At 41.2% G+C, this 27,405-nt stretch overlaps 2 protein-coding genes across 12 annotated transcripts in view; one reads left to right on the top strand and one right to left on the bottom strand.

Moving 5' to 3' along the window:
- Nucleotides 1-216: 216 nt before the first annotated feature.
- Nucleotides 217-26,172, bottom strand: TUBD1 (tubulin delta 1). 5 transcript variants are annotated; one of them, XM_058560505.1, is made up of 9 exons: nucleotides 26,069-26,172; nucleotides 24,719-24,934; nucleotides 22,992-23,139; nucleotides 21,716-21,932; nucleotides 20,512-20,743; nucleotides 13,395-13,559; nucleotides 4,614-4,754; nucleotides 2,738-2,921; nucleotides 217-963 (listed from the first exon to the last, which is right to left on the bottom strand). In XM_058560505.1, exons 2-9 carry the CDS (start codon nucleotides 24,888-24,890, stop codon nucleotides 861-863), a joined length of 1,362 nt encoding a protein of 453 aa, XP_058416488.1. In that variant the 5' UTR covers nucleotides 24,891-24,934; nucleotides 26,069-26,172; the 3' UTR covers nucleotides 217-860. The 5 variants fall into 5 exon arrangements, with proteins under 5 accessions (XP_058416488.1, XP_058416487.1, XP_058416489.1 ...); XM_058560504.1 differs by lacking the exon at nucleotides 26,069-26,172 and adding an exon at nucleotides 25,759-26,023; XM_058560506.1 differs by lacking the exon at nucleotides 26,069-26,172 and adding an exon at nucleotides 25,549-25,619.
- Nucleotides 26,173-26,199: 27 nt separating this feature from the next.
- Nucleotides 26,200-27,405, top strand: part of RPS6KB1 (ribosomal protein S6 kinase B1) — a 53,135-nt gene continuing 51,929 nt past the window's right edge. For 3 of the 7 annotated variants that reach the window (XM_058560500.1, XM_058560501.1, XM_058560502.1), the window contains exon 1: nucleotides 26,201-26,389. In XM_058560500.1, coding sequence (XP_058416483.1) covers nucleotides 26,249-26,389 — 141 coding nt within the window. In that variant the 5' untranslated portion in view covers nucleotides 26,201-26,248. Of the gene's footprint in view, nucleotides 26,390-26,898; nucleotides 26,998-27,405 lie in introns of those variants that run through there. The other 4 variants (XM_058560497.1, XM_058560496.1, XM_058560503.1 and 1 more) reach the window with 3 other exon arrangements.

Raw genomic sequence — 27,405 nt, 5'->3', positions numbered from 1 at the left:
GACCGGCTCTGAGCTAACATCTATTGTAGATAGTTGTATGTCATAGTTGCACATCCTTCTAGTTGCTGTATGCGGGACGCGGCCTCAGCACGGCCGGAGAAGCGGTGCGTCGGTGTGTTCCTGGGGTTCCGAACCAGGGCTGCCAGTAGCGGAGCGCGCACACTCAACCGCTAAGCCACAGGGCCGGCGCCTGACCCAATTTTCTGATGCCCCACAAAATTTAAGAAAAACAAACAAACTAAACATTTACTTACTTACTTTTGTATTTAAACGTGATATACATTTATTAACAAAATCCTGACATTTATTTTTAAATAGCTGCTTAAAGTGGAAAATCTTACCCTATTATAGAATAAAATATTTGAAGCAGATGTTCACACTGTAGCATTTGACAACAGCTCCCTCTTGTGGTTCAAAGCATTCACTTCAAAGATTAATATATTTAAATACAGTACTGAACTTTCTGAGCTTAAAATTGTGCTGTGAAAGCTAAGCTCATATTTAGTGATCCTTTTTGGAATAAAGAGGGAAGATATAGGAACAAGGGGACAAAACAGAATATTCCCTTTATTGGATAGTTTCAGAGTTCTAATATCTCAGCAAACTGTTTCCCAAGTTCTTTACAGAAGCATCAATTTTTTTTCTTACAAATGAAAATACCAGGTAGATGTTTTCATTGAAAACATGCTATTCTCCATTTAAAAGGTTTTCCTCCTTTTCTGTGGCTATAGTATGCAGAAGGAATCAGCATTCGACTTTGTTACCTTAGCAGACAGAACTTTGAAAACCTTACAGAGAAAGTAGTATTGAAAATATTTTAGTCCAAAAATGACTTGTTACTTTTTCCCCTTTGTTTAAGATCAGAGGTTGCAATAACTGGAAACAACCTGTTCTAACAATGTGAAACTGTCCAAAAAGTCCTCTTCTTCAATTCCAAATTTTGTGTACTGATGAACGTAGGCTCTGGTGAAAGAAAATGTAAAATAAAAAATCTCAGGCAGATGAAGAACTCTCAAAATCAAACAATAAATAGACTTTTCCTAGCTCGTGAACATTTGACAATGGCAGAATTTCTTAAAAGTCTTATATTTGCTTCAGTATTTACTCCAAAGAGTAGCAAATTTTCAAAGTTTATGCAAGCTCCCTGTCTTTGTAGTGTCCAAGAGAGTGACAATAAGAAGCACACAGGAAAAAGAAGCACGTTCAGATTTGGTTGTCCACTCAGCACCTATTCCACACCCTAGAGGAGATAACCGGGTTCAATGCAAACTCTAAAAAGTGCCTGGGAAGTTTTATCTAAGGCTTCAAACCGTAGAAACACATTGCTCCAGTTCTAGCAATGAAGCGAAGCCTCCCAAGTTTTTTTCAGACATTTAATGTGTAGTTATGCCAGGTGGTCCTCTTCATGCTCCCTACCCCCAGAATGTTCTGAGGTGGGAAAAGTCATGTTAAAAAGAATATCAAGGGCAGACATGAATTAAATTGATGTAATAATGGCTGCTACCATTTAATGAGAGTGGGAAGAGAACGATACCAGAAAAGCACAGAGAGTTCCCAGCCTTGGGGAGTGAGGGTTTATGGAACGCCCAGGAGGAGAGGGTGCCTTGGGAACCCTAGCTAATCAAAGTAGAGGCGTTGTCCAATCATTTGAGAAATTTTCCTTTGACATTAAATAATTGTGGCAGAGGTCAAGAAACCTGATAACACATTTCTTAGTATCAAGTAGACAGTTCTTAGTATCGAGTGGAGTTGAACACAGTATTTCTCACTGAGCAAGATCAGGATCTCTTCCATTCTTCCAAGGATCTTATTTTGGAAAACTATCTTACTGTCCCTGCCTTATAATGAAATTTCTACTTTAATTTCATTTCATTTAGAAACTATTCATTTAGTCAACAATAATAATGATATCGAACAATTATTGAGCATTTACTAGTCAGGCACTGTACTAGGTATTTTTTACATAATTATCTCATTTAATCCTCACCCCATACCCTCTCAGTTTGGATCCATTGTACAGATGGGGAAATGAAGCCTGAAGTAACATGCCCAAAGTCTCATGCCTAAGTGGTAAGTGGTAGCCGTGCTTACTCCATGCTATGGACTGAATGTTTGTGTTCCTCCAAAATTCATATGTTGCAGTCCTAACCCCCAAGGTGATGGTATTAGGTGAGGCCTTTGGGAGGTGATAAGTTTATGAGGGTGGAGCCCTCATGAATGGGATTAGTGCCCTTATAAAAGAGGCCCATGAAAGCTCCTTTTCTCTTTCTGCCATTTGAGGACACAGTGAAAAGACATCACCTATGAACCAGGAAGTAGGTCTTCACCAGACATCAAAGCTGCCAGCACCTTAATCTTAGACTTCTCAGCCTCCAGAACTGTGAGAAATAAATTTGTTTCTTATAAGCTACCCAGTCTATGCTATTTTTGTTAGAGCAGCCCAAACAGACTAAGACACTCTAGGTCCTGCCCGGTATTTTTTGTTTGTGTGAGGAAGATTAGCCCTGAGCTAACATCTGTTGCCAATCTTCCTCTATTTTATATGTGGGACGCCGCCACAGCATGGCTTGATAAGCAGTGCGTAGGTCTATGCCCAGGAACCCATGAACCCTGGGCCACCAAAGCGGAGTATGCGAACTTAACCACTACGCCACATGGCTTGGCCCCTGCCTGGTGTTTTAACATTATATTATCTGCCTAAGATGAGAAAGGTTTGTAGATTTATTTTTTTACTTACTTTGAAGCAAACATATTCCATGCTTTGCCCACAATCTTATCAAGTGGTTTTACTAAGAACTGGCTATTGGTGACCAATGCTGCAGACTTCTCATATTTGTTAAAGGATCGCTGGGTTTTCCACACATTGAAAGCATTAACAGGCTCTAACCAGGAAGTATAGAGAGCTGGATCTTTAAATCCTCCTAGAGTAACACAACAAAAGCCATTGTTTACATCATAAATCATTACTTTTGGAAACAAATTAATAAATGGATATTTTCTTATCCATTTCACCAGAAATCTCCTTTTGTTTTGCCTTTTAAAACTAACTTTATATTGCTTTTGGATAAATGAACCATATTCATCATAAAAAAAGTAATAATTCACACCATTCAGAAAAGTATTAAGGGGCCGGCCCCATGGCTTAGCGGTTAAGTGTGTGTGCTCTGCTACTGGCGGCCCGGGTTCGGATCCTGGGCGCGCACCAACGCACCGCTTCTCCGGCCCTGCTGAGGCCGCGACCCACATACAGCAACTAGAAGGATGTGCAACTATGACGTACAACTATCTACTGGGGCTTTGGGGAAAAAAAAAAAAAGGAGGAGGATTGGCAATAGATGTTAGCTCAGAGCCGGTTTTCCTCAGCAAAAAGAGGAGGATTAGCATGGATGTTAGCTCAGGGCTGATCTTCCTCACAAAAACAAAAACAAAGAAAAAAAGAAAAGTATTAAGAAGAAAATTTAAAAGTCAACTGAACAGCTGACATACCACCACCCAGAGATAATGACTATGAACATTTTGCAGACTCTCTTGTATATATAATTTTATATTTTTTGCTCATTCCTATGTGATTCCTATGCTCTTCTGTAATCAGCATTTTTCATTCACCAATATGTTGTGAACCTCTTTTCCATGTCAATAAATATTACTCATATTTAAAGGCTCTTTATATGAATATACCATAATTTATTGGACACATTTCCTACTGTCGGGCATTTAGGTTGTTTCCATATTTTTGTTAGGGTGAAAGATATTGCAATGAATATCTCTGCAAGAACACCTCTATGTACCTGTGTCATTTGCTATGTGTAAATTTTTGGAAGTTCGCTTACTTTATATACCTTTTATTAATTCTCTTATTTTAAAATCTAAAATGAAGAATATGAAGAAAGTATACCATCTGATTGACTTGAAATGATCTCTTTTTAATTATTACTAGCTTTTTATTAAGGGGTATTACAGGTTTTCTTTATATCACAGCTAGATGCAGCCAATTTGATACTGCTGAAAGCATCAAATAAGGATAATATAAACCTAGACACCTGCCATAGAAACACAAAGCTTATTAATAAGAGTACTTCTCTTTAAACTTCCTGAAAATTTTGTAACAAAATGCTGTCACAGAGACCCCTAGTTCCACAACATGCGTTCTCCCCTTCTTCTTTAGTAATAGAACCCCCAAATTTTAACTGTGCTCATCGCCACCCTTGCAACTAGGTGTGGCATAGGACGCAGTCCCCATCAGAGATGTAAAAACAAGTGTGGTGTGTGATCCTAGGAGGAGGCGGCTTGCCCTTCTTTGCTCATTCCTATGTGATCTGATGGCTGAAGCTCAAACAGATGTTTTGGACTAGAAGGAGGAAGCCACAAGGTGAGGACCACAGAGCAACCAGATTCAGGAAGAAAGAATTAAACTTTTATCTTGTTTAAACCACTTCTATTTTGGTGTCCAGTCACATATTAACTGATACAATGGTTACATTTTGCTACTAAAACACATAGTTGTTATTTTCCTTTCTCTAAGAATAAATTCAAGGACTTTTTTTTTTTTTACCGTGTGTACCACGTACATGTGCAAAATATTCATCTTAATTTTCACATTAACTTCTGCTTACCCAGATCTGCACTGTGCACATCTTTCCCACGAAGGATGAGCAAGTTAGCAATGGAAGTGTTAAAATGAAGCTCCTTGTTGAGAGACATTTTACCAAGAGTAGGAAGTCGTGATACAGGAGGCCGTACCTGCCAGTCAATACCTGCCAAAAGGAAAAAAAGCAAGAGATTTTATAAATGGCTTTGAACAAGAAGGGGAAAATATATTATAGTATGTGTAATTTACATAAATTTTTATTTGATATGTAGAAGTTGTTTTTTTCTGCTAAAAGTTTAAAAATTCTTATCTGGTTGACCTAAAGTGATTCCAACTACTCAATCCTAAAAAGGGCATGAAATATTCTTCATTGAATATTGAAGAATGGTGGTAGGTGCATATGATGGAATCCTACTCAGCAATAAAAAGAAACTAACTACTGATACACGTAACAACATGGATAAATTTCAAAAGCATTATGCTAAGTGAAACAAGCTTGACTCAAAAGATTACATACTGTATGATTTTCATTTATAGGACATTCTGGAAAAGGCAAAACCATAGGAATGAAAGTGAGATCAGGAGTTGCTAGGGGCCAGGGGTGGAGGGAAGAGACTGCCTACAAAGGGGTATGAGGAAACTTTTTGCGATGATGGAAATATGCTATCTCAATTGTGGTGGTAGTTACACACTGTATAAGTTTGTCAAAATTCACAGAACTATACACCTAAAAAGCCTAAACTTTACTGTATATACCTTTATGAACAAACAAACAAAATATACACAAAAATGTTAAGGGATGTAGAAATACAAAAAAAATAGGATTGAAAATTGACTAGCATATCGAAATTATACACAGGATAGAGATAAAATTCAGTGCTGGTAAAAGATTGATTTTCAACAAAAATAGAAATACAACAAATCAAAAATTTTGGCACACTAAACTCAATAATAATAAGACAAACATGCCAGTTTAAAAATTGGGAAGATGTTTGAATAGAAATTTCACCAAAGAAGATAAACAAATGGCTAATAAGCACCTGAAAAGATGCTCAATATCACTATTAGGAAAATGCAAATTGAAACCACAGGGAGACACTACTTCGCACCTATTAGAATGGCTATAGTCAAAAAGACTAACAATATCAGATGTTGGCAAAGATGTGGAAAAACTAAAATCCTCTTTAACTGCTTGTGAGAATGTAAAATGGTGCAGCCACTTTGGAAAAGAGGTTAGCAGTTTTTTAAAAGGTTAAACATAGACTTACCCTTTGACCCAGCAATGCTATTCCTAGGTATACACTCAAAAGATTGAAAACATGTCCACACAAAGACTTGCACAAATGTTCATAGCAGCATTATTCATAATAGCCACAAAGTGAAAACAATCTAAATGTCCACCAACTGTTGGATATATAACCAATATGTGGCATATCCATTCAGTGGAATACTATTCAGCAACACAAAGGATTGAACTACTGACATATACTACATATGGATGAACCTCAAAAAGATTATGTTAAGTGAAAGAAATAAGACACAAAAGACTAGGGCCGGCCTGTGGCTTAGCGGTTAAGTGCGCGTGCTCCGCTGCTGGTGGCCCGGGTTCGGATCCCAGGTGCGCACCGACGCACCGCTTCTCCGGCCATGCTGAGGCCACGTCCCACATACAGCAACTAGAAGGATGTGCAACTATGACATACAACTATCTACTGGGGCTTTGGGGATAAAAAGGAGGAGGACTGGCAGTGGATGTTAGCTCAGAGCCGGTCTTCCTCAGCAAAAAGAGGAGGATTAGCATGGATGTTAGCTCAGGGCTGATCTTCCACAGGAAAAAAAAAAAAAATTATTAAAAAAAAAGACACAAGGGGCCGGCCCGGTGGCGCAAGCGGTTAAGTGCGCGCGCTCCGCTGCGGAGGCCCGGGGTTCGCTGGTTCGGATCCCGGGCGCACACCGACGCACTGCTTGGTAAGCCATGCTGTGGGGGCGTCCCATATAAAGTGGAGGAAGATAGGCACTGATGTTAGCCCAGGGCCGTCTTCCTCAGCGAAAAAAAAAAGAGGAGGATTGGCGGATGTTAGCTCAGGGCTGATCTCCTCACAAAAAAAAAAAAAAAAAAAAGACACAAAAGACTATATGTTGTATAATTCCATTTATATGAAATGTCCAAAATAGGCAAATCTACAGAGACAGAAAGTACATCAGTGGTTGTTTGGGGCTAGAAATAAAAATGGGGATTGAGGGCCGGCCCTGTGGCTTAGTGGTTAAGTGTGCACGCTCCGCTACTGGTGGCCCGGGTTCGGATCCCGGGCGTGCACCAACGCACCGCTTCTCCGGCCATGCTGAGGCTGCATCCCACATACAGCAACTAGAAGGATGTGCAACTATGACATACAACTATCTACTGGGGCTTTGGGGAAGGAAAAAAAGGAGGAGGACTGGCAATAGACGTTAGCTCAGAGCTGGTCTTCCTCAGCAAAAAGAGGAGGATTAGCATGGATGTTAGCTCAGGGCTGATCTTCCTCACAAAAAAAAAAAAAATGGGGATTGATTTACTGCAAATGGACACAAGTGAACTTTCTGGAGTAATGGAAATGTTCTAAAACTGGCTTGTGATCACAGTTGCACAACTCTGTAAATTTACTAAAAATTCATTGAATTGTACTCTTATACTAGGTGAAGTATATGGTATGCAAATTATACCTCAGTAAAACTATTAAAAACTTATGCTATCAAAGCTGAACTTGTTAGATAATTTATCACTCTGTTCAAAAATGTTTGAAAACGAAAAAGCTAAGCAAATAAAATTTAATATGGGAAAGGAAGTAAGTAACAAAAAGGCATTATCAAAAATAAAAATAGGGGCCGGCATGGTGGCATAGTGGCTAAGTTCGTGCATTCCGCTTTGGCGGCCCAGGGGTCATGGGTTCAGATCCCGGGCGTGGACCCACACACCACTCATCAAGGCATGCTGTGGCAGGCGTCCCACATACAAAATGGAGGAAGATTGGCACAGATGCTAGCTTAGGGCCAATCTTCCTCAGCAAAAAGAGAAAGATTGGCAACAGATGTTAGCTCAGGGCCACTCTTCCTCACCAAAAAATAAATAAATAATTTATTTATTTATTTAAATACTAAACATAAAACTATAAAAAATACTGGGAAATAATAGAGAATATTTTTATATCTTTGGGATAGGCAAGACTCAGAATCTATAAAGGAAGATTTACAGGTTTGCTCACATAAAAATGTAAAACTTCCATATGGTGAAAAATGACATACAAAAGACAAAAATGATGGACAAAAATATGTGCAATCTTTTTAATAAAAAAGGGGTATAGATCCATAATAATATATTTCCTTCCGTCTAGGACACCATTGATTATAAGAAAAAAATTGTTGTCAAATTATTCACTTAGACTATTAAATTGTATACGTATTGAAAGTTCTTTTAAATTAGACTTATATTTTTAAAAATCATATATCATTCTTGAGCAGACATAAAAAGATATATAACAAAATAAATTGGTTAAGGTTTTCCAAAAGTGTTTTCACATTCAGTGACTTTCTCATTTTTTGTACTCAGCATTAATGATGCCCATATTTTTTCACACAATATTGTCCTCTGTGCCTCCAGAACATCAGTGATGCAGCATTCCTTCACGGAATCTGCGAAAACACTAAGTTGTTGGCTTTTAAACTGGCTTTACAATCATGTAGAGCACATCTACCTTTGACTCCTGCTTAAGGAATGTTGCTAAACTTGTCTGTTTACCATGATGGCTGCCTCTTCCCTACTCTAGCAGAAAACTAAAGGTTTATTTTCTGGAGAGAATATGATTGAGGGTCTCTGGTCTGGAGAATACCAGGCAGAGTTAAGGGCAGGGTACATACTGAAACCAGAGATCAAGTGAAAACCAGGAAAGCCATGGCCTCTCCCTCAACTTCCCCCAGATCACTGGGCTTTGTCTAAATCCTTTAAGCAGAATACCCAACACAGGAGACAGGCAAAGAGAATATCCAGGATGACAAATGCACACTGGGTGGAGGGGGCAAAAAGTCTAGATTGAAGCAGGTCAGAGGGCTCTAGGAGAGATTTCTTAAAGAAGATAAAACTGATAGAATACTTGAATATATCAGAAAACATTTAGACAAGTAGAGAAACATTTGGGTTGAAAAATTGACAGGTGCATAGAAAAAGTAAGCAAACAAGAAAGCAAGGCAATTATTAACTCCAAAGAAAATAAAAAATTATACAGGAAAGGAAAAGTAATCACAGGATACTACGTGGCTCAGCTGTGAACAGCATGTACTTGGTCATGATGAGGTAAAGCTGAATACTGCTTTAACCCAATGATGACGCTACTACATTGGAAGGAGGAGGAGACAGAAGGGTGTTTGCTGGGCCGAGGGGCCAGTGTGGGCAAAAAGCCGAATCCTAACCCTCCACTTGGGAAGTAAATAGGTAATACCTAAATAACTGAAAAATCAATAAATGGCAGTGAATAAATAAAAACAGTAAAAAGAACCAGCAAAAGAGTTTTGAAAAATGGTTGCCTCTGGGAAGGAGAAAATAGAAGAAGGTTATGGACCGAGAGTTTTAACAACCAGCTTTGTAGAATTACCTGACTCTTTAGTCTCTGTGCATATAATAAATTACAGCACATATATAGTAGAAAACTATGTAGCTATTAAAAAGAATAAGGCATGTCTAATGTATTGAATTGGAAAGAAAGCCGTAAAATATGTTACCTTGAAAAAAAATTGCAGAACAAAAAAATACATGTAATGTGATGCCAGTTTTTTTTAAGAAGTCTGTTTATATATACCCTCAGAACTCTGACTCTCTAGTTCTCACATGCATAAATTAATCCAAACAAGCAAAAATAAATCAATAAAATAAAATGTTAAAATAAAATGTCTTAAATAAAACTTAAAAATAAATAAACAAGTAAAATTATAATTTAGCTTGGTTCAGAAGGCCAAGCCAAAAGCCATGGAAAATTATTCCCAGGCCTTACATTTTAATCAAGAAACTGCCAGCATGTACCCTGCTGAATCGTTATGGACCAATGACCCCCGTGTGCCTTTCATTTGCCCCCTTTTTTATTTTTTTTTAAATTTTTTATTTATTTATTTTTTCCCCCCAAAGCCCCAGTAGATAGTTGTATGTCATAGTTGCACAGCCTTCTAGTTGCTGTATGTGGGACGTGGCCTCAACATGGCTGGAGAAGCGGTGTGTCGGTGCACTCCCGGGATCCGAACCCGGGCCGCCAGCAGCGGAGCGCGTGCACTTAACCGCTAAGCCATGGGGCCGGCCCTCCATTTACCCTTTTGAAAGCGGTATCTACCAGTTATCCTATGCTTGTTCCACCATGGTCTGCTGGGAAGAGGGGAACTACACTCAAAGAGCTATACTCAAGAAATCTCACCTGAGAAGTATAAATCCACACTTGCTTTTAGATGACAAGATTCTGGACTTTAGGCTGATGTGTTAATGGGAAAAAACTTTTGGGGACCTTGGGAGGGGTTAAGTACATTCTGCATATAGGAGGACATGATTCATTATGGGACAGAGGGCAGAGAGTGGTAGCCAGCCTCCAAGATGAACCCCAATGGTTCAGGGTATTCAGGCCCTTGTGTGGTCCCCTCTCACATGGGATAGGCTGACCTTAAGAACCAAAAGGATGTTGCAGAAATGATGGTGTGTGACTTCCAAAGCTGGGTCATAAAAGACATTGTAACATCTCCCTGGCTCCCTCTTGGATCACTCACGCCGCCTGTTGCTCGGACACGTGGAAATAGATACATCGCTGATGGCGATATTAATGGGGTCAATCTTCACACAGAGCAGTCTGAGCATATGAAGAGTTTTAAAACTATATCCTTCAACCTGGTTAGTGATATAAATATATTTATTCATATGTATCGTTCATATATTAATATATATATGAAAATATTTATATGCTCAAAGCTCTATCTACAACTGTGAAAAATGTTGCCACTCTAATGTCCTGCATGGGAAAATGACTAAGCCAACTGCAGTTTATTGATCTAAGAGAGCTCAGAGCAGCATGTCTCACACTACCCTGAGGAACATTGTGTTCCTTGAGATATTAACAGGTATTGCTAGAAAAACAGGTACTATGGCAAAAAAATTGGGAAAGCGTTACTTTAAGATGTGAACTTTCTACTTATTTCCAAACCTCAAGCACTATAATCTAAAATCCATAAGGTATACAAGTAAATGTAGAGGAAATCCACTTTCACAGTATTGAAAGTTATTGTAATTTGTGGTAAAATATATACTACTAAAATAATACATAGTAGTGATATCCAGTTAAACATGACAGACTGAACATACCAGTTTACTGCCACTCTTTCCCCAAATCTCATTAACAAGACAGTACAGGGATTCTTTTTAAAGGCATAAACAAGAAAAAAGGGAATGGGAAACAAGATAATGGCAACAAAATTTTGGAAGTATGAAAGCAATAAAAAAAAAAACAATAGTGGTTACTGACTTAGTAACCAGGGAAAGCTGAAGCTTCTGCCCACAGTGGAGGTCCTGGAAGCAGACCACGCACTTTTAAAAGAGGAAGAAACAGGGCCGGCCCCGTGGCTTAGGGGTTAAGTTTGCGCGCTCCGCTGCTGGCGGCCCAGGTTGGGATCCCGGGCGCGCACCGTCGCACCGCTTCTCTGGCCATGCTGAGGCCGCGTCCCACATACAGCAACTAGAAGGATGTGCAACTATGACGTACAACTATCTACTGGGGCTTTGAGGACAAAAAAAGGAGGAGGATTGGCAATAGATGTTAGCTCAGAGCCGGTCTTCCTCAGCAAAAAGAGGAGGATTAGCAAGGATGTTAGCTCAGGGCTGATCTTCCTCACCAAAAAAAAAAAAAAAAAAAAGAGGAAGAAACAGGAGAATTAATTAAAAATTAAAAATCTGTATGAGAAGCAGTGAGAGTCCCAGAGCCGTCCCCACCCCCTGCAGCAGGGGGAGTGCGCCCTCCATCATAGAAGGTTTCCGCTCAGAAAAGGCCAAACCAGTGAGGCTCTGGCCTCAGCCACATGACATGCTGGGCCACTGTTTCAGGCTCTGAAGATACAGCAGTAAACAAAACAGACAAAAATCTCTGCCCTCATAAATCTTATATTCTACCAAGATAAATGAAAGATCCAAACTAAGGAAGTCCAGAATTCTAGTGACAAAGAGAAAATCCTAAAAGATGCAAGAGAGAACAAAACGGGAGTAGAAATCAGATTGACGTGGGACTTTTCAACAGCAACACTGGAAGCAACGCCTGCGAAATACTTCGAAATACCCAAATACTTCGGATAAAAATGATTCCCAACCTGAAATCCTATACTTGGCCGAACTATCAATTAAATGTAAGGGCAGAATAATGACATTTGCAGCCTTAAAATTTTTACCTTCCCTGTAGTCTTTCTTAGGAAGCTCCTGGAGGGTATGGTCTATTAATATGAGGGAATAAAGGAAAAAAGTGGAAGATGTGAAATCTAGGAAACAGAGGACAGAATACAGAATGAGGCAGAGATGCCAGTGCTGGCTGCTTATCAAGCCTGGGGAGCAACCAGTGCAGACTGGAGAGGAGAATGAAGGGCTGCTAAAGGGACATCTCCAAGCAGATAATGAAAGTAATAGATTACCAACGGGTTTGAACATGTTGAGAAAGGGCTCATTTTTACGGAAGTTTAGGGATAGATTAGTGATAGGTACATAGAATATCGACCAAATAAATATAATTATTAACTCTAGGAGGAAGAAATAAACTGTACATGAAATAAAATGTAACCTGTGTATATAGTATACCACTCAACTGTGAATAATATTTATATAGCAAAAGTATTATAAACACTGAAAACTGATCTAACCCAAAAGTATGTAATAACTATACTGGGAGAAAGAAGGGAGATGACGTGTGTACTTGTGTGCATGCGTGTGTGCATATGTGTGTGTGTGTGTGTGTGTGTGTGTGTGTGTAGAGGGGGTGTAAGATTTAATCCTCAAGTTTCACATTAGGAAGGCTATTGATAATATCTACACCTGGAAAATAAAACAACAGTATAAGCAAGATATTTAGAAATATGGAGGTAAATTCCAGAAGAAACAGCTAAAAACACTGAATGTAGTTTCAGCTGGGCAGTGGGGAAGTATAGGACAGGGGACTGATCTTTTCCTCACTATAAATTCATACTGGAAATTACTTGAGTTCTAAAAAAAGCTGAGATATAATTTACATACAATGCAATATACAGATTTAAGTATACAGTTCAATGAGTTTTGACTACGTACTTGATTTTTTAAAAACTATGGTCATATAACACAACAAAATGTTCAACAAAAAAAATAAAAATAAATGTCACAATCATCTGAAATTTTGGGGGGAAATGAAACTGTGTGATTAAGAAGCCCTCCTGGAGGGGCCGGCCCCGTGGCTTAGCAGTTGAGTGCATGTGCTCCGCTGCAGGCGGCCCGGGTTCGGATCCCGGGCGTGCACCAACGCACCGCTTCTCCGGCCATGCTGAGGCCGTGTCCCACATACAGCAACTAGAAGGCTGTGCAACTATGACATACAACTATCTACTGGGGCTTTGGGGGAAAAAAAATAAAATAAAATTAAGAAGCCCTCCTGGGATGTCCTGGTGAGTTTCTGCAGGAGCCTCCCTGGCCAGAAGAAGGGACCATTATTTCAAGTGACCCAAGCCAGTTTATATTGACAACTCCAGTACAGGCATTTTTCCCACCTTGTGGGCTGCATATTTTTAAAATACCCTTTACCTTCTTCCATTTTCGCATTAGAAATGAGCATCTGTCTCAAATGCTTGAGGAGGCCAGCCCAAGTAAATGTGCTGTACGCCAGTGAGTTCTCAGACATTTGAGGAATGTTACGCACACCCAGCATCTTGAATTCAGGATGGGGAACTAAATTCTCCATTAAATCTCCTGTAAAGAAAAAAAAAATCGCGACTAAATTTTAAAATTTCACATTGTTCCCATTGGCCTCCACACAGCCATGATTTGACGGTTTTGGGGGCCAAATGTGTTTTCTCTTCCAAGGCCAGAATTGCTTAAACTTTAAAATATAAATAAAATTTCAGAGTCAATGTCCATTACAGACCACATATTTGCTTCATTTTGGCGCCTGTTTTAGCATAAGTGATAAAACATGCTTTGCCAAAAAGGAAACAAGAGTACAGAAGCTAAGTAACTGGAAATGTGAACGAAATACTTAGCTAAACCCCAGGAAAACAAAGTAAGCATGCAATCTAATACGCTTTTATTGTCATTCTGTGTTAATATTCCTTTAGAAATTTTCCTAGTAGAGCCAGCCCCGTGGCCTAGTGGTTAAGTTCGGTGCGCTCTGCTTCGGCAGCCCAGGTTCAGTTCCCAGGCACAGACCTACACCACTTGTTGGTGGCCATGCTGTGGTGGCAACCCACACATAAGATAGAGGAAGAATGGCACAGATATTAGCTCAGGGCAAATCTTGCTCATCAAAAAAAAAAAAAGAAATTTTCCTAGATCTATTTTCCTAGATTTATTTAATCTGGCCAAATGATAATTAGAAACTGTTAGCATCAAATTCTACTAGGAAAGAAGACAGGATTAGTAATTCCTGAAGACAGGAATATACCTTGTATTTATGCTGAAACAGAATTAAGGAGAAAAGGCTAAATTGCTTTGCATTCAGGGCTGTTTTATATATTTATAGAAAATACTTAGAGAAGAGAGAAAAATATATTACTATAACATGAAATGTAAATTTTATGATAACATTGAATGCAAATTCATATCCTATCTTCTAATGAAAAGAACAAATTTTGACACAAACATCTACAAAATGCTGCACAAACGATCTTATGGTTAGTGAAGTTTCCTCTAAACTAAGAATTCTTTTCTGTAAAATATCTAGAGCTGAATTCTATTGCATAGCATGAATATAAACAAACAGTTAGCAAATAACTCCTGCGCACTAACACATGAATGATCAATTGTCACAATCTGCTTTCCCCTCCAGCTTTCTTGTTCAGTTACTCTCATCTTAACCATTCTTAGACCTGGTTGAGACCCTGTTATGGACTGAAGGTTTGCGTCCCCACAAAATTCTTATATTGAAATCCTAACCCCCAAGGTGATGGTATCAGGAGGTGAGGCCTTTGGGAGGTGATTAGGTCATGAGTGTGGAGCCTGCATGAGTCTGTGCCCTTGTAAAAGAGACCCCACAGAGCTCTCTAACCCTTTCTGCCATGTGAGGCCGCAGTGAGAAGATGGCCATCTATGAACCAGGAAGTGGTCTATCACCAGACAATGAACCTACTGGTGCCCTTATCTTGGACTTTCCAGTCTCCACAACTGTGAGAAATAAATTTATGTTGTTTATAAGCCACCCAGTCTATGGTTTATAGCAGCCTGAACAGACTAAGATAGACTCTAATCCATGGACCTCCTGCCCTCTCAATCCATCAGTCTTCCCCGTTCTTCACTTCCCTCCTTATCCAGCTTCTTACCCCTCTGTCTCTTCAACAAATCTTTCTGGTGAAAATCCAATCTTGGATCAGCCCCACTAATTACATTCTCTGTGCCTGGCAGAACATAGCTATAGAAAGTCACCCCACATGGCAGACTGGGACCCCTAGGAATTCACAGTCCCCAAACACTGATGCCCATTGATGCTGATGCTTTGTTGAGAGGGGACGTCTCCTCTAACACCTGAGTGGAGTCACATGGATATCTGAGGTCACTTAATGCAGCGACTCTGGGGCACACAACAGGAATACGTGAGGAATAGTGTGGAGGCCAACGTGTCTGGAAGAGAGTGAGTGAAGGAGAGAGTAGTAGGATATAAGATCAGGAAAGTAATGGGAGGCCAGATAGAGCAAAGCCTTATATGTGACTGCAAGGACTTTGGCTTTAACTCTGCGAGAGATGGGAAACCTCTGGAAGATTTTGAGTAGAAGAGTAACAGGATCTGAGTTAACCTTTTAAATACCGTAAGGCCAGAGTTCAGTCTGGCTGCTTCACTTAAGAAAAGGCTGTGGGTTGGCGAAGGTGGAAGTGGGAAGACCAGGTAAGCTGTTCTCCAGCTAACTGCCCACGTGACATCTCCATGAAGATATGGCAAAGGCACCTAGAGCATGAATTACACTCTACACCTCCTCTCTCTCATTTTTCAGATCTAACCCAGGGCTTAGTCCTGTCCATTTTATGCCACCCCCCAATCTCTCTCAAATCCATCCTCTGTACTCTATCTCCATTTGTTTAGTCTCATTTAGCAAGGACCTGCTATACGACAGGCACAGCTCTGAGGATGGGGACACAATGGTGAACGAGACAGACAAGGCCTTGCCTTCATGGAGCTTCTACTTTAGTGGTTAGAAACAAAGAATAAAAAAGGTAATAAATGAACAAATCAATGTCAGAGAGTGATAAATGCTGGGAAAGAAAGAAACAGGATGATATTATAGGCACTTATTTCTCAAACAGGATAATCATGAAAGGCCATTTTAAGGAGATAACAGTGAGCTGAGACTTGAAAGATCAAAAGGCAAATGGTCAGGAGAACATTCCTGGTAGAGGGAGCAGGAAAGTAATGAGGACAGTAAGACTAGACCCCCTTTGAGGATGTTTGTTCTAAAGAATAACAGAGAAATGGGACTAGAGGTGATGTCAAGGGAGGGTGAGAATGAGCTGGGCTATACAGAAAAAATGAGGAGGCCCTGAGGCTGCAGCTCGTGAACAATGGGAGAATGGCAAGAGAGAAAGGAAACTGTAAGACGGAAGAGAGATCACATACAACTGAGGCAATTGTAGGCTTTATTGTAAGAAATCTGGACCTAAGTTTTCAAAATTGAGCAATTGAGGGATTGAGGAAGAAACAGGCTTCTAAGGAAAAGCCAAGAGATCTCTCCTAGACACATTATGTTCGGGATGTCCATGAAATGTGTACATCCAGATGTCAGCAAGGCTGGTGGATACAGAAATCTGGAGCTTGGGGAATTGGTCAGAGTTGGAGAGAAATGGGCAGGCTGGAGAATACAAATGGTGTTTAAAGCCATGGAACTGGCCCAGTCACCTGGGGAGAGGGTCCAACACCAGCATTTAGAGCTCGGAAAAAGGAGGAAGAACCAAAAAAAGGAGAAAAAGAGGGAGTAAAAGAGGTAGTCATTGAGATAAGAGGAAAATCAAGAGAGGGACTGTCACAAAGGACAAAGAGGAGGCTTGGGAGACAAGGGGTCAGCCATGCCAAATTCTACCGAGAGGCCGATGGAAATGAAGACAGCAAAGTGCCCACTGAATTTGGCAACGTAGACATACTTGTGACTTATAAAAAGCAATTCAGAAAAACAACGGGGAAGAAACTAAATCAGAGTGGGTTGAAGAGTGAATAGATGGTGAGGAAATGAGAACAAGAACAGACACCCCTTTGAGGATGTTTGTTCTAAAGAATAACAGAGAAATGGGACAATCACTAGAGGTGACATCAAGGGAGGGTTTTTTAAGTGTGAGAGATGCCAGAGAGTAGTTGTACTGGGAGAAACCCAGGAAAAAGGCATAGGTAAATGACATGGAAGGATAAGAGATGAGTGAGGAATCAAGCCCCTGAGAAGGGAGAGGGAATGGGACCCAGAACCCAAGTGAGAGGTTGGCTTTTGATAGGAGCAGGACACTTCTCCCACTGTGACACAAGGTGAAGTGCAAATGCGGGCTCAGCGCAGTCAAGTTTGTAGACATGGTGGCTGGAGTCAAGGGAGCTCCCATCAACTAACTGCCTTTATGTTCTCAGAGCAGTTCCGTGAGTTCAAGCCATCACAATCTCTCCAGGGAATGAGTGGAACAGACTGCAAACTCAACCTGCAATCAGCCCTCCACAGGCAGTCCAGTGGATCTTTTCAAAACTAAAAGTGATTATGTCACCAACCTGCTTCAGTGGCTTTCCCCTGTTCTAAGGTTAACAAAGAAAGCCTTTAAATGTCTTATAGGACCTGCAAGGTCTGCCCCTGTTCACCATTCACCCTCAAAGTCCAATCATTCCCTATACCATTCTCTGTGTTCTAGAGACATCGGATTTCTCTCTCTTGATGTGCCATGCTTCCTTCTGCCACAGGGACTTTGAACACGCTATTCCCTCTGCACACGCTATTCCATTCTCCCTCCCTTTGCTTAGTCAACTCCAAGTCCTCATCAGCTCTTGGCTCAAGTGTTATTTCCTCAGGGCAGCCTTCTCTGCTCCTTCAGCCTAAATCTGGTTTCATCATGACACATTTTCTTGGAACTGGACTCCTTTCCTTCAGAGCATTTAACTCAGTTTTTAATTATACATTCTTGATGTAATTATTTGTTTAATGTCTCTCTTTCACAGTGAACATTGTGAATGTCTGTGTTGGTTCCCCACCGAATCCCCAACATTTAGCATAGTGCCTGGCAAATAACAGGAAGTCAATAAATATTGGTTGAATGAGCAGATATGCAATATGGTAAGTACTGTGGAATGCACAGAATTAACAAGACACGTCTCCAAGAAAGCTACAAATTAGTGGGGACTACAAAACATGCACATGACAGAATCCCTCTCTAAGGAGGCACATGGTGCTAGTTACAGTGGTTACATCTGGGAAGTGGTGGAAGGAAGACTCAATTTTGATTGCATACTTTTGTACTCCTTGAATAAATGTGTGTGTATTACTTTTAAAGATAAGTAAACACACTCAAAGAAATAATAAAGGCAAAAAACATTAAGTTACCTAAAAGAGATAATGCCACAAGAGTTCAGAGAAAAGAGGGTTACTTCTAGGTAAAGGCCTCAGTAGGAAAGCTTTATGGAAAAAATTATCACTTGACTTGAACTTTGCAAGATGAGTAAGGTTTCAATAGAGGTGAAGAAGGGAGGGAGGAAGTGATTTCTAACGAGAGGGAACTCTAAGCAAAGAGACCAGGGCAGGAAAACAGTGGAGACAGGATGAAAAGGAGGTGGGGATCCATGCAGAGGAGGCAGTAGGTGATGAAGCTAGAAAGTTTGGGTTCAGGACATAGTGTGGAGGCCAGGCTAAGGAATTCTGACAAATCTGGCAGGTAACGCATGAGCCACAGAATAATCGTTTAAGACTACAAAGGGGGCCAGCGCCGTGGCTGAGCGGTTAAGTTCTCACGCTCCGCTACTGGCGGCCCGGGTTCGGATCCCGGGCGCGCACTGACGCACCGCTTCTCCAGCCATGCTGAGGCCACGTCCCACATACAGCAACTAGAAGGATGTGCAACTATGACATACAACTATCTACTGGCACTTTGGGGGAAAAAATTAAAAAAGGAGGAGGATTGGCCATAGATGTTAGCTCAGAGCCGGTCTTCCTCAGCAAAAAGAGGAGGATTGGCATGGATGTTAGCTCAGGGTTGATCTTCCTCACAAAAAAAAAAAAAGACCACAAAGGTTAGATCTGTGCATTGGGGAGGCACATTTGGGATCAGTGTGCAAGACAGACTATAGGGGGAAGAGGTAGGCAACAGGAAGGAAAGCAGGATTAGGACCACTTAAGACAAGTATGTCCATGTAGATGTAAGCTTCTGTTTTTTGTTTTTTTTTTTAAGAATTTTATTTATTTATTTTTTCCCCCAAAGCCCCAGTAGATAGTTGTACGTCATAGTTGCACATCCTTCTAGTTGCTGCATGTGGGATGCGGCCTCAGCATGGCCAGAGAAGCGGTGTGTCGGTGCGCACCCGGGATCCGAACCCGGGCCGCCAGCAGCGGAGCGTGTGCACTTAACCACTAAGCCACGGGGCCGGCCCCTGTAAGCTTCTGTTTTTATGCCAAAAAAAAGTGTGTGTGTGGGGGAGAATACAAACTGGTTTGCTTTGTATTCAGAGAGAGTACGCAATATTAATTGAAAGATATTGACACTTTGAATCAGTATCACAGAGACAGGGAAGTAGGGAAAGAATGCAGGCAGACAGATGGCAGAGATGGCACCAACAGGTGTAAGCATACTGATGAGATATGAGGACAGTGGGAGAAATCCAGGTGATAGGATTGAGGAAGATGGGGAAGGGGAGAGAAGGCAGGAAAAAAATGGTGAATCCATTCAGAACATGATAAATTTGAAGAAGCAGAAGGCAACTAAGAAAACTGCGATAGGCAACATTTTGGGAAAGAGATTAGGACTACAGGATATGATTACAGAGTCATTTGCGTCTAGATGATTTGAATTGATAAGGCACCACTTGAAGAATAAACTGAAAAAAGAACAGTGGGTTTCTTTAAGGGGTGATGAAAAATGATGGTTGTAAAACTTTGTGAATATGCTGAAAAACACTGAATTGTATACTTTAAATGGGTGAATTGTATGGTATGTGAATTATATCTGAAAGTTGTTGTAAAAAAAAAAAGATGAGAAAGGATCCTGAAGAATGGAGTCAGTGGGTATTCATTACTCTTTTTTTTTTGTTTGTTTGTGTTTTGTTTTGTTATTTTGTGAGGAAGATCAGCCCTGAGCTAACATCTGCTAATCCTCCTCTTTTTGCTGAGGGAGATTGGCCCTGGGCTAACATCTGTGCCCATCTTCCTCCACTTTATATGGGACACCGCCACAGCATGGCTTGACAAGTGGTGCGTCGATGCACGCCCGAGATTCGAACCCCGGCCGCCGCAGCAGAGCACGTGCACTTAACCGCTATGCCACCAAGCCGGCCCCGGTATCCATTACTCTTTTAAGAAATTTAGCAACTTCTCAAAACTTTTCCATAAGACAGTTTGGAGAGCTAAGCAGCTCTTTAGGAAGGTTTTTGAGATGAGGGAGACCTGAGTGTACCTTCAGGCAGAGGGGAGGAGCAAATGAAGAACAACTTTGAGGCTTTCAGAACACAAGACTTTCCTACAAATAACATATATAGCGTGACAAATACCTAATGGATTTCTTCTGTAGTGAAATGAGCCTTCTGCAGAATAAGTGGGCTGGAACACACTTCCCAGCTGATGTGCAAGGACTTGATTTATATCGCTGAAGGAGATCTGCTTGATATTCATCAGTTTTGCACAGATCTTATGAACAGCATCATTCTCATGAACAAGGAGGGCGTCTGAAGATCGGTACAAGTGAGAAAGAGTCAAAATGGAGTTGTAGTTCTGAACAATAATCTGGAGAGAAAAAGGTCAGAGAGAAGAAAGACAGAAGAGAATAGTGGTTAGGAGGGTAGATTCTAAAGGCGTCCTGCCTGGGTTCAAATCCTGACTCTGTCACTTTCTAGCTATATGATCTTGGACAAGTTATTTAATCTCTCCACGCCTCAGTTTCCTCATTTGTAAAATGGGGATAATTATTACTCCAGCCTCCTAGAGCTGTAAGGATTAATGATAGAATCCAAGTAAAGCACTTAGAACAGTGCCCTACATATAGTGAGGGCTTAATAAACAGTGACTATTACTATCACGCTTTCTTCCTACATCTTTGCCTATGGTACTTATCTCACCTCCGTTTTATCATTTCCCCTACTAGGCTGATCAACAGGAAAATGGCCTGTATAGAAATTTCCTCTCAAGGGAAAGAAATGAAAATTCTTTGAAGGTTGGCAACGGACACCATGAACCCCCAAATGAGGTAAAGGTCCTTGCTTACATATTGTAGCCAGAGGGACTAACCCAGGAATGGGTTTTTTTTTTTTTTTTAATCTTTTTTTTTGTGAGGCAGATTGGCCCTGAGCTAACATCTGTGCCAATCTTCCTCTACTTTGCATGTGGGACGCAGCCACGGCATGGCTTGATGTGTGGTATGTAGGTCCGCGACTGAGATCTGAACCCGTGAACCCTGGGTGGCAGAAGCAGAGCGCATGAACCTAACCACTATGCCACTGGGCCAGCCCCTAGGAATGGGTTCTTAAGAGAAGATACACATCCGTCTTCTTTGGAATTTTTAAAAACAAGGACACCCCATTTATTTGGAAAAGTTTAAGCAAAGTTAAATGAATTGTTCGTGAAAGTACCATATTGTATAATCACTCCTGATGCAGTACCTTAACATTTCCAAAGAAAGGGTGAGATCAATCTTTTACCTACATTTATTTCACCTGCAAAGAATACAAAATATAAAATTTTCGATTAATATGTTCATACCTCGCCAGTTCCATAAGGCCATATAATCTGATTCATTTTCAAAGAGTGTGAGTACTGGTCTTGTAAATTCTGTGTAACGAAGGCTCCTAGCCCTGATCCTGTGCCCCCAGCCATACTCATTATGATAAAAAAACCACTCAGGGAGTCACATTTCTCGACTTCCTTCCGGATTAGGTTCATTATAGATTCTTCATGCCTGGGTCCATGAACAGAGTAACTGGGCAATGCAAAAGAAACAAATACAAATACCTTTCAATTTAACCAGAGAGATGCAATACAGAGAGAAAGATATAGGATAAATAAGGCTTTTTAAACCTATAGAAGTGGCCGGCTCCGTGGCTTAGCGGTTAAGTGCGCGCGCTCTGATGCTGGCGGCCCGGGTTCGGATCCCGGGCGCGCCCCGAGGCACCGCTTCTCCGTCCAACCCGGGGCCGGGTCCCACGTACAGCAACTAGAAGGATATGAACCTATGACATGTAACTGTCTGCTGGGGCTTTGGGGGGAAAAAAAATGAATAAATAAAATCTTTAAAAAAAAATAAATAAATAAACCTATAGAGGTGAACTAACGCTCATGAAAGGTACAGGTACCCTGATAGACAAAAATTAAAATACACAAGTTAAATATATTTAATAGGTGAACAGGACTGCCAGGAGAGTGAATTTACTGGGTACAGAAAATTCTCTTTTATAAACCATTCCTATAAAATGGAGACTTACCTGGAGACTTCAACTACCAGATAGTTTTGGAAGTTTATGGTACAATATAATATTCAATATTCATAATAATACTCCTAAAGCAGTGGTTCTCAAACTTTGCTGCACATTACAATCATCTAGGGAAACTTTGAAAAATCTCAACATCTAGGTTTCATCCAAAACCAATTAAGCCAGAATTTCTGGAAGTAAGCCAGAAATTGGAATTGGAATTTTCCAAAGAACTCTAGGAAATACTACCACCTTGTTGTATTCCCTATTAGCTGGAATACCTGCCAGATAAAGATATTGTATTGATAACAAATTAGTTGGCAGAATGACAGTGAAGAAGTGGAAAACACTGCTGCAAGAGATGCAAGTTTCATCATTAAGTGGACCTGAGCACAGACATACGTGAGACAGAATGAGAGTTTCTTCTGGGTGAAGTCATACTTTAAATTTTAAAACAGCAATTTCATGATTATGTGCTCGGTGTATCAACTGTGCCACTGTAACTACACTGTGTATTAATCAACTATGTAACTGTATCTAAACAGAAAATCATGAGGAATTATTCTTACCCATATGCCCAGTTGTTTCCTGAACCTTGTTTTTGACAGAAGCATGAATGCTGGCCATATTTCCATCGGCCAGACTGGGCAGCCTTTGATAGTGTTTGATTGATAACTTTAGGTTCCATGTCAACGAGTACAGCCCGGGCAATTGGAACTAGAGAGGGAAAAGAATCAAAAGAAAAATATTTCATATGTCTTCTTTGGGTTAACTCAGAGCATAAACTTCTAGGTCCAAAAAAAAAATAAAAAAACAACCCAAAGGTTGAGGATAGAAAGATCTGTCATACTGCTTTACTGTTTAGAAATCAAGGTGGGCAGCAGCAGGTACATGCAGATGGTTCATAATGCCTAGCATTCTGCTAAGCAGGATGAATCAATGTGGGCTAAAATGATCACTGGGTCAGGTCTACAAACATCTATTAAGTGCCTACAATACGCCAAGTACTGTGCTGGGAACACAGAGATGAAGACAACATCAATTCAGTCCTAGAAGGACTAGAGGGAGAGATAAAACACATCAACACTCAATCAGAGTATGATGTGATATGACCCATGACAAATCCATACTAACGGAGTAGCATATTCAGAGGTACAAAATACCAGGGGCATAACAAGCAACTCAGGATTGTTGAAGCTAAAGATGGGGGTGGAAGAAGTGATGGATAGGGATGGAAAGCGGGCAGGGCTCAGATCTTGGAAGTCCTTGGATGCAATGCTAAAAAGCTTAAAATTTGTCTTTTAGGCAATGCAAAACCAGCGAAAATGTTCAAGCAGGGAGGGAACAGGTAGATGTCTTTTTTAATACACCAGTGTAGAGGACAGATGTGATAAATACAACAGTCTAGGCAGGGAAACTCAGAAGGAGTATTGTGAAACAGTCCAGGTGAGAGAGGACAAAAGCCAGAACTAAGGCAATGACAGTGAAGATGGAAAGCGGAGAACAGTTTCAAGACATATGCAGGAGGTAAATTAAGCAGATCTTGATGTTTGATGGTTTTGGGCAATAAGAGCCTAAGTTTTAAAGGAAAGATAATGAATGCCCTTGGGTATGGTGAGGTTGAGTTTCAGGTGTACATGGTAGATACAGGTGGAGATGTCTAGTAATCAGTGTGCAGCCTGGAAGAGAGGCTAGGCTAGAGATTTGATAGTCACTGGTGTAAAAATGAAGCAAATTATGAGAGGGACTAAAATCACCCAGAGAGAATTACACAAATGAAGACAGAGGAGAGCTTGAGATGCAACCACTGGAGAACAAAAGTTCAGAGATTAAGGAGGGAGTTTTATAGTTAATGTCATCAAATCCAGTAAAGAAGTTAAGTGAATTAAGAAAAGAAAAACAGTCACTGGATCTGATAATTAGGAGATCACTGGAAACTTTCTTAGAGCAGCTTCAGTGGTGTTGTAGGGAGGAAGCAGGTTTATAGTTGGTTCAAGAGGGTTCTCCTTTGAGAATCTTGGATGAGAAGGCAAAGAGATAAGAAGGGAAAAAAAGCTATACTCAAGAGGTAAGTTTTATTTGTTTGTTTGGTTGGTTTTAGACTGGTGAGCTCTGAGCATGCTCACGTGCTGAGGGGAAGATGCCACTGGAGAGGCAAAAGTTCTTAACATAGAAACAAAGGGCAGAGAGCATTCCCTAGTAAGATGGGAAGGGGTGAGGTTCAGACACTGGAGGGTTTGGCCTTGAAGAGGTTGGTTATGTCAGAGTAAAGGAGGAGACTGTGGACCAAACATACCTCCATTTTCCTCCTCACTGAAGAATCTTTCTTTGCAAGATGCTTGATACGCTTCATTCTCTCTTTTAGAGCAGAGTCCCTGGGGACAGTGTGAGTCTCTAAATAAAGCATCAAACACTTCAAAACCAATCTGATTGCCACACTGACCAAGTTGCACTGTTACTATTGACATGCTGAGACACAAATGAGGCCTGTTTCCTGAAAAAAGTGAGCAACCTGTAATAGAAAAATATAGGTTCTGAGAACCACTACATTACTAAAAAATAACGAACAAATAAAATGCCATATGTGTTAATATACATCAATACAAAAACAATTTTAAAATGCCACATATGTATATGGTGTTATAGATTAAATAGCTACGCTGTCTAAGGAGACAAGCATTCAAGGAATTTGTTCTGTTTCTCTATATGGTTTCGGGATTTGGGTTTACTGTACCCAAATCCAATGATACACAGCTCAATAGTTTCCAAAATCTGATTTGTAATTGCTCTTTTCCTAAGCATGCAGTTAAAACAAAATAAAATAAAATGAATGCTGGTTGAAGGAATTCATAGTATACACTTCACACCACAGGGACACATAGAAGGCAGAAGTTAGCTCAACAATCCCACATTTAATTAACATTAATTTTCTCTCCTCTAAATAATGACTCTCTCTCTCCATCAACCACCTTTCTGGTCTGGTAACTATAGTAACACTTATAACAAAGACTGTGTTTAGCTCAGGTAGGACAGGAAGATGAAACTTGGAAAAAGAAAACCAGATGAAACATTAGAGCAAGTCTTCACTATTTTTAACAATGAAAAGAGACAATTTTTGATAAAGACCTCACACCAGGTCTATGCAGCACTGGAAAGGAGCAGTGGCTTGTGAGCCAATTTTCAAGCAACCCTGCAAAATAGGTATCATTATTCTCATTTTACAGAAAAGGAAACTGAGGCTCTGAAAAATTATGTGACTTTTGTAGGGGCACTGAAATAATAAATAGCAAAGCCAAGACTCTCCCTCTCCCCACTAGCCCCATTAACCCCACTCACTGACAGCCCCAGGACCAGCGGTTTCCGTCCTGTTCAAATGTCGGAGGGCCAACCCTCTCACTATGCGCATGCTCATTTTCAAAACTCAAAAAGCTACGGAGAACGAATGCGCATGTTCCACAAACGAAGAGTTTTGTTGTGTATTTTTTTTCCTATTCAGAAAGGTTAATTACGCATGTTCAAATTCAATTTATCAACTTCAGACATGGTACGCATGCTCACTGTCTATCAAAGATTTAGCAGAAAATGCGCATGATCTAGCTCCCAAGAGAGGCTTCGGCTGGGGTTCTGCGCATGTTTCCGCCAGTACCTGGCTCCTGGCGATAATTCTACGCATGTTCATTGCCCACAGTTCGGCTTCACAGAGCCCTGTACGCATGCTCTAGCGCTGAACTTGAGGAGCCAGTCTAGGGCCTAGGCGCAGACGCATTGAGCCCAAGCAGCCGGTGATGGCGGCAGCGGCGGCGGTGGCTGCGGCGGGTCCGGGCCCATGAGGCGACGACGGAGGCGGGACGGCTTTTACCCAGCGCCGGACTTCCGAGACAGGGAAGCTGAGGACATGGCAGGAGTGTTCGACATAGACCTGGACCAGCCAGAGGACGCAGGCTCTGAGGATGAGCTGGAGGAGGGGGTGAGGCCCGGGGTCCCGGGGGGCCCGAGGTGACAGGGCCAGGGCGGCAGCGCGGGCCCTGGAAGCCGGGCGCGTCCAAGAGCGTGGAGACCCCGGGGGGCGCCAGTAGTCTCCAGGAGGAGCTGAGGCGCCGCGCGGCCCGAGGCAGGGGAGCGGGCGGGGCGGACCTGGCCCTAGGTGTGAGGCCGCTGAGGGGCTCGCAGGTGCAGGTCGCGCCCCTAGCCCCAGATCAGCGCAGCCTGGAGCAGTCTGTCTGTGGAGGGAACGAGAAAGGGCGTGTGTTGCATTTCCCGAGCTGTTGGACTGGAGTGTGGCGGGGCGCGAGTGGTGTAAGCATGTGTTGGGGGGAGGGGGACTGCGCTTGCTGGGTGTCCCGTAAGTGCAGGTGAAGTGCGGAAGGGTTTCCCTTGGAGTATAAGATTTCAAGTATTAAATCTTCAGACCTCCCACAACCACCTCTCTTCTCGGCCTGTCGCTTCTCTCCTAGGAAGCGCTCAGCTGTTAGAAGTGACAGCTGAAAACTTCTGTCGGGAGTAGCGCTGCCGCTGCTGTTACAGCCACCAGGAGTTTTATTTCGGGAGCAAGGGGGCTCTGCTGCATCTTCCAGGGTTTGTTTGTTTGCTTTTGTTTTTTTTTTTAACCCCCTTCCGTGTGACTTTTTTAAAAAAACGCATTTATAACGACACACGGCATTTGTAATTTACTTTTCCCCTAGTTGAAGATGTCTACGTTTTTTCAAAATACTTTATGTAATTTTGGGGTGCAAAAAAAACAGCGTTGACAGCTGTGATTTGACTTGCCAAAAATAAATTGCTTGAATTGAGACTTGTGAATGGTGGTGTGAGGGCTTTCCTTGCTTTAATTTAGGGTGCCAAATTTAGAATTGTTTTTCCTAATGCATAGCTTGGTTTTACCTTTGCTGTCTTAGTAGTCTGTTATTCTTTACGGAATGTCTTTTGTCAAGATAAATTTATTGAAAAATCACAGTTGCACCTGACGTTAAAAAATGGTGTTGT

The sequence above is a fragment of the Diceros bicornis genome, chromosome 18 (assembly GCF_020826845.1).
Source record: "Diceros bicornis minor isolate mBicDic1 chromosome 18, mDicBic1.mat.cur, whole genome shotgun sequence".
Taxonomy (NCBI): domain Eukaryota; kingdom Metazoa; phylum Chordata; class Mammalia; order Perissodactyla; family Rhinocerotidae; genus Diceros; species Diceros bicornis.
This window is presented reverse-complemented; position numbering and strand designations above follow the sequence as displayed.